Here is a 12,325-nt window from a genome sequence, read left to right as displayed (position 1 = left end):
AAAAAAAAGTCTCATGAAGTTTTCCACTCATTTTTTTAAAAGAAAACATTGAACTAATCCACATACCTCGCTTCCTTTCCTGATGTCTGAGCTGGCACGTTTTTTTAGTTGGTCAAATTTTAAGATCAATGTTTAAAAATCTGAAGTCATAAATATTTCCCTACCTTTGCAAATGGTGAATGTTCTGAAATCTAATTTTCCATTTAAATTGCCCTCAAGTAATCATATTAACTACTTGGGCACCATTATTTGGGTGGATTTATCAGAATTATTTGACTTGAACTTTGGTCAATTTTTGTCCAGATTGGACGGGGATACTAATTCCTGGAACCACGGAGAATTCTCCTGGTTTGGCTGGGTTGACATCCTCAAAATGACTGTATTGCCTAGCCTTTTGTATTTACAACAAACTATCCTGCTATATATATCCCATCCTCCTCCTGGATGAGGGTCCAACATAAATTCAGTCAATTTGTTTGGTCGGTGTGATGCCCAAGTATTCGTAGTACTGTTTTGGTGCTTCCAAAGGACTTGGGGGGGGGGGAGGGGGGTATAGGTTTGCCGGACTGCTGAAAATACTATCTGGCGTCTGCCCAGTCTTGTCATACATCAGTTTCCACTCTATCATAGACTTGGTTTTTTACCCTTCGCCACGACAGCACCCACTGGAGCTATTGGATCCGCCCCATTTGGAACAGGAAACCCTACAGGAAAGATAAAAGGTGGCGGTCCGCCTTTCCTCCTCAGTTTTGGTTTCCTGTTCCAAACGGAGCCACGATATCCTTCAGGAAAGAATACCTGGGCCAGGCATGCCGCCTGTGCAGTCTCCATGGGAACGGCAGGGGCTGCGGTCCAGAGGCAGCGTCGGGGGAGATTCCGCTAGACGGCTCCCCCCTCGTCTGGTGAACGAAGGGTGATGACGGGGTCCGGGGAGGGCCGCCCCGTCTCACCCAGGAGAGCGCCGGTAGGCACCGAGACGCACCGCTACTGGGAGCGGTAAGAGCGCCAGTGGCGCAGAAGAAAAAAAAAAAAAAGAGGAGGTCTTTTTTAAAATGAAAGCGCCAGCAACGGTGGCGGTGCATAAAGAGGGGGACCGCATGGAGAGCGGGGGCCGCACATCAAAGTGGCGCGGTAGCCGGCCGGCGCACAGTCTCCTGACCCCCCGGAAGTAATGGTTGAACTTCCGGGGCGGGATGGCTGAGAGCGCGTCGGAAAAGGGTACCATGTTCAGGGGTCCAACGTTCCGAAGGGAAAATAGAAATTAAAAAATCAGACCCACCTGTAGGGGGTAGATTACGGTTCTTTTATCCAAAATGGGAACAAATATCCTCAAACCCATGGATCTTGAGTATTATTAAAGAAGGAATGAAAATAGAATTCCTTCAAAACCCTTATGATTTCTTTATCCTAACCCGCCTTAACTCTATGGCCCAACAAAAGGCCCTCGAAGAAGAGATTCGGAGCCTACTATGCAAGGGGGTTTTAGTAGAGGTCCCAGAGGGACAGGAAGGTAGAGGCTTCTACTCTCCCTTATTTTTAATTTCCAAACCAGATGGTACGTTTAGTACAATTATTAATTTAAGGAAGCTTAATACGTTTATAAAAAATTATAAGTTTAAGATGGAATCAATTAGATCCACCATAAAGCTTCTCTTTCCAAATTGTGTGATGGCGGGAATTGACTTAAAAGATGCTTACTATCATCTTCCTATCCATAATAGATACCAAAAATATCTAAGGGTCGCAGTGGTGTTCGATGGCAAGGTCCGTCATTTTCAATACACAGCCATGCCTTTCGGCCTCTCAACAGCGCCAAAAATCTTCACCAAGGTGATGGCAGAGGTGATGGCCTATGTTCGTCAAAAAGATACTTTAATCGTACCTTACTTAGACGACTTCCTAATAATCGGGAACTCAGATACCCAATGTACCGAAAGAGTGGCTGATGCAATCTCATCTTTGCAGGACCTAGGCTGGATCATCAATATACAGAAGTCCAGGCTCGTTCCGCAATCCCTCCAGATGTTTTTGGGGTTCCAATTGAACTCCATAACCCAGAAATGTCTACTTCCTCAGGTAAAGATTGCACTAACAAAAGAGAAAGTAGAGGCAGCCATAGATAGACCACGCATGTCTCTGAGAGGGGCAATGTCGCTATTGGGGTCGCTAGATTCCTGTTCCCCTGCAGTCCGGTGGGCCCATTATCATGTCCACACACTTCAGCATCAGATCCTCCAGGAGGAGAGGCGACATGGTGGTCACCTCGAGAGCAAGATAACTCTAACGCAGGAGGTCTTGACTTCTCTGGAATGGTGGTTAGATGATGACCATCTATCCTCAGGAGTCCCATGGGTCATAGTACCATCTGGTATCCTAACCACCGACGCTAGCCCCCAAGGCTGGGGAGCCCATATGGGGAATAGCTTTTGTCAAGGAAGATGGAATAGAGAGGAAAGAGAATACTCGTCTAATTTAAAAGAACTGACAGCAGTATACTATGCTCTACATCATTTCCTTCCACAGCTCCAACAGAAACATGTCAGGATCCTGTCGGACAACACCACCACAGTGGCCTACATAAACAGACAAGGAGGTACTCGATCAGAGACTCTGATGTCTTCTGCGGCAAGAATCTTAGGCTTAGCCGAAAGCAATTTGTTGTCCCTCTCAGCTCTTCATATCAGAGGAGAGGACAACCAAGAAGCAGATTTCTTAAGCCGACACACACTTCGGCAAGGGAAGTGGTGCCTCAATCACCAAATCTTCCAGAACATAGTAGCTCTATGGGGGCATCCTCAAGTGGACCTCTTCGCCACAAGGGAAAACAGACAAAGACCTTTGCTTCCCTGTCTCCAGCAGATCACCCAGACATACTGGATGCCCTCCAGGCCTCATGGAAATTCAAGCTGGCATACGCCTTCCCTCCATTGATTCTCCTGCCACAAGTGATTCGGAAAATCAGAGAGGAAAAGGCGAGAGTAATCCTGATAGCACCTTTCTGGCCCAAGAGACCGTGGTTCTCGTGGCTACGAATTATGTCAGTGACAGATCCTTGGGTTCTCCCCTCAAACCCCAACCTACTCTCCCAAGGCCCTTTCTTCCACCCTCAAGTGGACAACTTACACTTGACGGCGTGGAACTTGAAAGGCACCTATTAAGATCAAGAGGGTTTTCGCAATCATTAATTACTACGCTCCTGCAGAGCAGGAAGCAGTCCACAACCCAAATTTATAAAAGAATATGGAAGAAATTCCTACAGTTTCATACAGCATCTCATACAGCAGAAGTCCCGATAGTTCCTATCTTAGAGTTCCTACAAAAAGGGAAGGAATTGGGCTTGTCAGTAAACACACTGAAAGTACAGGTGTCTGCGTTGGGGGCGCTGTATGGCCATAATATAGCAGGGAATAAGTGGATATCACGATTCATTACGGCATGTGAATGAATAACTCTGGTTCACATACCCACAATCCCTACATGGGACTTAAACTTGGTGTTAGACGCCCTGACAGAAGAACCTTTTGAACCGATAGATACGATATCCCTTAAATATTTATCATTTAAGACGGCCCTCTTGGTAGCACTGACATCCGCTAGGAGAGTGGGTGATATCCAGGCCCTGTCCATAGATCCACCCTTTTTGCAGGTATATCGGGATAGATTAATATTAAAGCCAGACCCCTCATACCTGCCTAAGGTATCAACAAAGTACCATAGGTCTCAGGAGATACTCCTCCCAACCTTCTTTGAAGATCCCTCCACTTCGGAAGAGCAGAAATTCCACACTTTGGACGTCAGAAGAACTGTCCTAAAGTATATTGAAAGGTCCGAGAGCTGGAGGCAGTGTAGGGCTCTCTTCATTTCTTTTCAGGGCCATAAAAAAGGGTATGGAGTCACAAAGAGCACCATTTCCCGATGGATCAGGGATGCCATTCGTTTAGCCTACTCTGCAAAAAATGAAGAACCTCCGGGAAACATCAGAGCACATTCCACCAGAGCAATGGCGGCCTCCTGGGCGGAGAGGGGAGACGTTCCAATTGAAACCATATGTAAGGCGGCAATTTGGTCATCCCCTTCTACCTTCTATAGACACTATAGACTTGACCTTTCGTCTACTTCTGACCTAAGCTTTGGCAGGACTGTCCTTGGCACGGTGGTCCCACCCAGGTGATGGTCTCTGGAATCTCTCCAGTGGGTGCTGTCGTGGCGAAGGGTAAAAAGCCGGATTACTTACCGGTAATGCTCTTTTAATGAGTCCACGACAGCACCCGCTCACTTCCCTCCCTGCTAGAAATATCAATATTAAAAGTATATCTGCTAAAGTTGGATAAGTAAAGTTATAAGTACAAGACATTGCCTAATCCTTGGCGGTCCTCCTGGTACTCTGAAATGCAAAACTGAGGAGGAAAGGCGGACCGCCCCCTTTTATCTTTCCTGTAGGGTTTCCTGTTCCAAATGGGGCGGATCCGATACCTCCAGTGGGTGCTGTCGTGGACTCATTAAAAGAGCATTACTGGTAAGTAATCGGGCTTATTTTGCCCCGAAATAACATCCCTATTCCATTTAGTCTCAGGCAGACACCCAAAACTGTCCACATTCCCAGTACAAAGAAAACTCTAATTGACCAATCAGAACCGTTATCCCCAATAACAGATAACCCAAAATTCCCATCCAGTGTCTCGAGTCTTTTTCCGGGTAGCTCCAAAAAAAAACCCTTGCGTCTTTATCATGTGGCCCCCTGAGGGGTTTATTGCTTCCCCTCTCAGCTATTCTAAGTGATTGTCCATAGAAAACGAGATATTCTTTTGAATGCGTTCAACTAGGGCATTTTTTCTCTACATTTGCCAATCATTTAGAATGGGTGTGCCCCCTTTGTTCGTTTGAGTCCCTATTTATGGCTCCCAGTAATCCTGCGCATGCAATCTCCAATATCTATAAGCTTCTATTAGATAATGATCTGGATGTGCTTCACCCTTTTTGTAAGGCATAGGAAAGGGAACTCCATCAAACCTTTACAACAGAACAATGGTATAAATGTTTCCATCTCTCTCATAAATGTAATGTAGCCACTAAAGCTCAGGAAACTAGTTATAAAATAGTATCTAGATGGTATCGTGTTCCTTCGGTCTAGCATAAATGGTTCCCGGGAGTATCCAACTTGTGCTGGCGATTTGGAGCCCATGTGGGTTCGATGTCGCATATATAGTGGGCGTGTCCGACCTTGGTGGCCTTCTGGGAGGGTGTTCTTAAAGCAGTTACAAAAATGACGAAGAGTGTCAATCCCTAAAATCCTGGAAGCAATTCTACTATTTATGTTTGCCATGCCTAAGAATGCTTTTAAGAAAAGGTTATTGAGGCACCTTTTTCAGGCTGCTAAGGTGGTAATTCCACGACACTGGAATTCCTTAGACCCACCTTCACTAGAGGAATGATTTGGGGAGGTGGCTAGAGTTCACCGGATGGAGTTACTGATAGCCCATACACAAGAAGCAGCTAACAAAGTGGCTGCAAAATAGTTTCATTTGGAATCCTTCTTATCCTCATCCATGTACCAAAATATGGTAAGATAATTGCTATCTTATCCTTTTATGATATTTGATATGCCGGTATCATAGTTCATGCTCCGTCTGCCTTAGTGATTTGTCCTCATGGTCCCTATAAACATTTATTCTCTTTTTTTCTCTTCTCCTTCTTGTTGTTTAGTTTAACAGGTTGTCAGTTGTCTTTTGCAGACTACTGTTGATACCGTATAGAATTGTTTGTTTTCATGTTACTAAACAGTTCTCTATTTCAGTAGCTACTATGCCATATGTTGTGTTCGTTTGAACCTGTTATGTTTCTTTTTGTTGTGTATTATAAAACAATAAACATTTTTAATTAAAAAAAACATTAAACATTTTTAATAAGAAAAAAACATTGAATTAAGGGAAAAAAACAAAACCAATGCAAATGGATGTGACTAGTCATAAGCAAACGTGCTTGGATAAGGCATTATTCGAGTGTGCTAGCAGAGTGTCTTCGGTGTGCTCGAAAAATATGTTTGAGTTCCCACGGCTGCATGTCTTACGGCTGTTCGACAACTCATGCAGGGATTGCCTGTTTGTTAGGTGCTCGTTCTTCCTTAGTGCAGCTGGCTATTTCCAAAATATTTTATCAAATCAGAAAATCTATTGCTAAACATTGGGCCTCCTTTGATGGATGAAAATAGTCTAGTGCTTAAATAATACAATTCTGATGGAAAAGAAGGTTTATCTTAAGAGAGATACAATTGCTAAATTTGGAAAACAACGTGGAGATTGGATCAGATGCTCAGCGATTGTATCTAATGAGTTGGTGACCGATGTGATTTTTACATTTTTAGTACCTTGATTAACCTAAAATAGTTTTTTTGGGCCCGAAGTAAAAGCTGGATAGTAATTGTATTTAATATAGAATATGTAATATAGGATAGAAATAGTATTTAATTAGTTTTGAGTCGTTTTGTGCTCCGTGGGGAAGGAGGATTAGAGGGGCGGGAAGATTTTAGTTTATATTTGTATGTGAGCAGTTATTTTGAACGTAGTTCATTTGTATGTTCTACATAATAACCTGTTATCACTTATCTGTTCCGCTGCTAAATTTTGACAATTGCTTTAATAAAAGTTTCTTGATTAACCCCTTTACCCCCAAGGGTGGTTTGCAAATTCATGACCGGGCCAATTTTTACAATTCTGACCACTGTTCCTTTATGAGGTAATAACTCTGGAACGCTTCCATGGATCACGGTGATTCTGACATTGTTTTCTCGTGACATATTGTACTTCATGTTAGTGGTAAAATTTCATTGCTATAACTTGCGTTTATTTGTGAAAAAAATGGAAATGTGGTGAAAATTTTGAAAACTTCGCAATTTTCCAACTTTGAATTTTTATGCCCTTAAATCACAGAGATATGGCACACAAAAAACTTAATAAATAACATTTCCCACATGTTTACTTTACATCAGCGCAATTTTAGAACCAAAATTTTCTTTGTTAGGAAGTTATAAGGCTGAAAAGTTGACCAGCGATTTCTCATTTTTGCAACACCATTTTATTTTTACGGACCACATCACATTTGAAGTCACTTTGAGGGGTCTATATGATAGAAAATACCCAAAAGTGATAGCATTCTAAAAACTGTACCCCTCAAGGTGCTCAAAACCACATTCAAGAAGTTTATTAACCCTTCAGGTGCTTCACAGGAATTTTTTGAATGTTTAAAAAAAAAAAAAAATGAACATTTAACTTTTTTTTCACAAAAAAATTACTTCAGGTCCAATTTTTTTTATTTTACCAAGGGTATCAGGAGAAATTGGACTGCAAACGTTAATGTGCAACTTGTCCTGAGTACGCTGATACCTGATATGTGGGGGGAACCACTGTTTCGGCGCATGGCATCGCTCAGAAGGGAAGGAGCACCGTTTGACTTTTTCAATGCAAAATTGGCTGGAATTCAGATCGGACGCCATGTCACGTTTTTTTCCACAAAAATGATCTTTTCACCCCCAATTTTTATTTTACCAAGGGTAACAGGACCCAAAAAGTTATTGTGCAATTTGTCCGGAGTACGCCGATACCCCACATGTGGGGGTAAATCACTATTTGGGCGCATGGCAGAGCTCGGAAGGGAAGCAGCGCGCCATTTTACTTTTTTGGGTGGAATTGGGATCGGATGCCATGCTGCGTTTGGAAAGCCCCTGATGTGCCTAAACAGTGGAAACCCCGCCACAAATGACACCATTTTGGAAACTAGACCCCCTAAGGAACTTATCTAGATGTGTGGTGAGCACTTTGAACCCCCCAATGCTTCACAGAAGTTTATAACGCCCGGGCGTGAAAAGAACAAAATCATATTTTTTCCACAAGCATAATCTTTTAGTCCCCAATTTTTTTTATTTTCCCAAGGGTAACCGGAAAAATTGGACCCCAAAAGTTTTTGTCCAATTTGTCCTGAGTACACTGATACCCCATATGTGGGAGAAAACTACTGTATGGGGACACGTCAGGGCTTGGAAGGGAAGTAGTGATGTTTTGGAATGCAGACTTTGATGGAATGGTCTGCGGGTGTCATGTATGTCGCGTTTGGAGAGCCTCTAATGTGCCTAAACTGTTGAAACTCACCACAAGTGACCCCATTTTGGAATCTAGACCCCCCACGGAACTTATCTAGATGTGTGGTGAGCACTTTGAACCCCCAAGTGCTTCACAGAAGTTTATAATGCCCGGGTGTGAAAATAAAAAAATCATATTTTTTTTTTCACAAAAATGATATTTTTGCCCCCAATTTTTATAATTTCCTAAGGGTAACAGGAGAAATTGGACCCCAAAAGTTGTTTTGCAATTTGTCCTGAGTATGCTGATACCCCATATTTGGGGGTAAAACACTGTTTGGGCGCATGGCAGAGCTTGGAAGGGAAGGAGCACCATTTGACTTTTTCAACGCAGAATTGGCTGGAATTGAGATCAGACGCCATGTTGCGTTTGGAGAGCACCTGATGTGGCTAAACATTGGAAACCCCTCAATTCTAACTCCAAACCTAACCCCAACCCACCCCTATTCTCAGCCCTAGCCCTAACCCTAGCGGGAAAATGGAAATAAATACATTTTTTTTAATTTTATTATTTTTCCCTAAGGGGGGTTTGATTATTTATGGCGGGTTTTTATGTTTGGCAGGTGTCATACGCTAAAAGACGCTTTTTATTGTAAAAATAGTTTTTGCATCACCACATTTTGAGAGCTATAATTTTTCCATATTTTTCCATATTTTAACCCACCGAGTCATGTGGGGTCTTATTTTTTGTGGGACGAGTTGATGTTTTTATTGGTACCATTTTCGGGTACGTGACATTTTTTGATCGCTTTTTATTCCGATTTTTGGGACGCAGAATGAACAAAAACCAGCGTTTCATGAATTTCTTTTGGGGGCTGTGTTTACACTGTTCCACGTGTGGTAAAATTGTTAAAGCGGTTTTATTCTTTGGGTCAGTACGATTACAGCGATACCTCATTTATGTCTTTTTTTATGTTTTGGCGCTTTTATGCAATGAAAACAATTTTATATAAAAAAAAAAATTATTTTTGCATCGCTTTATTCTGCGAACTATAACTTTTTTATTTTTCGCTGATGATGCTGTGTGGCGGCTCGTTTTTTGCGGGACAAGATGACGTTTTCAGCGGTCTCATGGTTTTTTACATACGTCTTTTTGATCCTGCGTTATTGCACTTTTTGTTCGGCGGTATGATAATAAAGCATTTTTTTGCTTTGTTTTTTATTTTTATTTTTGAAGGGGTTCGCTAAAGGGGTTAACTAATGGGACAGTTTTATAGGGCGGGTCGTTACGGACGTGGCGATACTAAATATGTGTTCTTTTATTTGTTTATTTCCAAAAAATGAATTTATTAGGGAATATTTTTTTTTTTTTTATTTGTTTAGCGATTTTTTTATAAATTATTTTTACACTTTTTTTTTATTTACTTTATTACATTGTCCCAGGGGGGTACATCACTGTCATGTGTCAGATCGCTGATCTAACATGTCACACAATGCTGTGACAGATCAGCGATCTGACACAGGCACTGCAGCAGGCTGCAGCAGGAAGCCGCCTCCCTGCAGGCCCCCGAAGGCCCCTGCGGCCATATTGGATCCGGGGACCTCCAGGGAAGGAGGCCACCGCAGCAGCGCTGCACATCTCGCTGCTGCGAGGGTCTCAGGGAAGTACGGAGGGAGCCCCCTCCCTGCCGATGCTTCTCTAAACTGCCGGTACACTGCGATCACGTTTGATTGCAGCGTGCCAGGGGTTAACGTGTCAGGGGCGGTCCGTGACCGCCCTTAAAACATAGTGCCGGGTGTCAGCTGTGATAATCAGCTGACCCCCGGCCACGATCAGCGGCGCTGATCGCGATGATATACTCCCGGTCATAGGGGGGCGGGGCCCGTGGACGGGATAGTACGTCAAATGTCAGAAAGGGGTTAAAAAAATATTTTCATTTTCATGAAAGGAAGGATTTTTAATTCTATAATTTACAACTCGGCTAAGTTAACGGCCACAACTGCAGTTAGTCCAGTTAGCACCTCTGTGGTGCTGGTGGCATCATGGTGGCATCACTGGGACCCGTCCCTCTACACTTCCCCAATGCCACAGACGCCAAGCTGCTTCTATCCGCAGCATCGAAAGTCGCACAGTTCAAACCAGCAGGGCAACCATGCCACGTCTATGGATTGTCAATCATCGGGAGCGCACGCCCCCCCCCCCCCGACAAGCGGGAAGTTTAAATGTGGGTAATCGGTATGGTCCTGCAGATATTAAATGTGACAACCTCTTTTAATCCAGTGATGCAATATTTTGGCTACACGTAGGACAAAACTAAAAAGCCACTTCTGAGAATTACATTACATATCTGTCTGTCGGCGGCTATTTCAACCATTTCTTCCATACACAGGAGTGCTTGTTCAGTTCAGCTCCCTTGTGTTCTCTATGAGAAAGCCGCTGACAGTCACGTTTGGCAGCGACTTATCTCAAGGAGGAGAAAAGGGCCAGCAGTTCGAAATCAAAGATATCAGTTCATTAACTTCTGTACAATCAATTGTCCGGTACTCCCATAGACTATACTTGTCATTATCGGCAAGTTTGGCTGGCATTAATCTAATGTGTATGATGGCTTAAAACTATACACCCCCATACACATGGGAAGCCCTCGTACATATAAAGTGGTCAGGCAGTTCAGTGGCCTTACCCTTACTTGTCATGAGCAAACGTGTTCGGATAAGGTGTTATAAGAGAATGCTCTGGTGCTAACAGAGTGTCTTTGGCGTGCTTGAATAATATATTCGAGTCCCCGCGGCTGCATGTCTCGTGGCCTGTTTGTTAAGCAATCCCTGCATGTGTTGTGGCTGTCGAACAGTTGCGAGATATGCAGCTGAGGGGACTCGAACATATTATTCGAGCAAACCGAAGACACTCTATTAGCACAGGAGCATGCTCAGATAACACCTTATCGCTCATTATTAATCTTTACGATAGAAATGCTTTTACTCTTGAGCTTGTAAATTAAAAATCTTTATTGTTTTCGTCATTGCTCCACACAAATTGCGGTCACTGTCATTTTACATTGTAACTTTTCCGTCCCTCTCAGGTTGCTATAATACGTGACCGGCTATGTCAACTGGTCTCTAAGCTGCAATTTGCATTAACTGTTCTGCTGACATCCTGGACGGAGAAGAAACAAAGGAGGAAATCTACAAGCAGTCTGATTACAGTGAACATCATCTTCTTCCCCGTGGTGCTGACCTTCATCATCCTCTCCGCTCTCCTCTCCTCACCTTTACTGGCACTTTTCACTTTGCCCGTCTTCCTGGTTGGATTCCCACGACCTATCCGCAGTTGGCCGGGAGCTGTAGGTGCCGCAGCCTGCATCTGCGCTGATACCGTCTATTACCAGCAAATGGTGCCAGGCTTCTCTGCTGCACTGCAATCTGCCTTTGCTTCAGGTAGTCTCGGTAGGTGTCACATGTGCTGCACATTAAAATTTACTATAAACTTTCACTCTAATAAATTCACTTTTTTATCAGTATATGCGGTTTTGGGTGAGAGAAGTAGCTTGTAAGGTACGGACCAGTGAGCTGCATGTATTTAGGTTTATGCATTTGATATAGTGAAGGTTGTCAATCGCCTTCCTTTAAATTTTTTTTTTTTCTGAATTGGGGGGGGGTATTTTAATTAAAAGTTTATGAATGATTTATCAATTTGCTTCATAGTTGGGGCTGCATATTCATCACTTTCTGCTTGTAGCCTGCCATTGAGAGGAATAGGATACATCATAGTAAAGAGGTGTAACTAATAAGGCAGAATGTAGAACGTTTTTACATCACATTAGTATTTAATACATTTAAAAAACGTAATATTTACTTGCTAAAAGCCAATGTACTTACGCTGATAATTGGTAAATGGGCAATTATAAGAACACTCGTTACCAATCATTTGCACTTGTAAAAAGGCCGCCTATCATTGACTTATTGGATTGTTTATTGCTTGCCATTTAAATGATCTTGTAAAGATAGAACACCATGCATGCTGTATGGGGACAGAGCGAATTTAACATATTAATGGAGTTTTTTTTGTTGTTGTTTTTTTTTGCTACGAGGCTAAGAACTTACTGGCAAGGGGCCTTTTCTGCCCCTCGACGATCTTCTGGTTCAGGCAGCAATTCTCTTGCTTACTTTGACCTCACATAATCAGAGCCTTTTTTTGTCTTCCATTCTGCTCTGTTGATGAGGCATCACTGCTGACACCATGATGACTGACAA

At 42.9% G+C, this 12,325-nt stretch overlaps 1 protein-coding gene across 6 annotated transcripts in view; it reads left to right on the top strand.

Moving 5' to 3' along the window:
- The window catches only part of PCNX4 (pecanex 4), an 81,101-nt gene that overhangs the window by 38,461 nt on the left and 30,315 nt on the right, over positions 1–12,325 (top strand). For all 6 annotated transcript variants that reach the window (XM_073571262.1, XM_073571264.1, XM_073571268.1 and 3 more), the window contains one exon: positions 11,155–11,518. In XM_073571262.1, the coding sequence (XP_073427363.1) occupies positions 11,155–11,518 (364 nt within the window). The remainder of the gene's footprint in view (positions 1–11,154; positions 11,519–12,325) is intronic.

This window comes from Dendrobates tinctorius, unplaced genomic scaffold (genome assembly GCF_039654945.1).
Source record: "Dendrobates tinctorius isolate UK_male_01 unplaced genomic scaffold, ASM3965494v1 ptg000006l, whole genome shotgun sequence".
NCBI classification, from domain to species: domain Eukaryota; kingdom Metazoa; phylum Chordata; class Amphibia; order Anura; family Dendrobatidae; genus Dendrobates; species Dendrobates tinctorius.
This window is presented reverse-complemented; position numbering and strand designations above follow the sequence as displayed.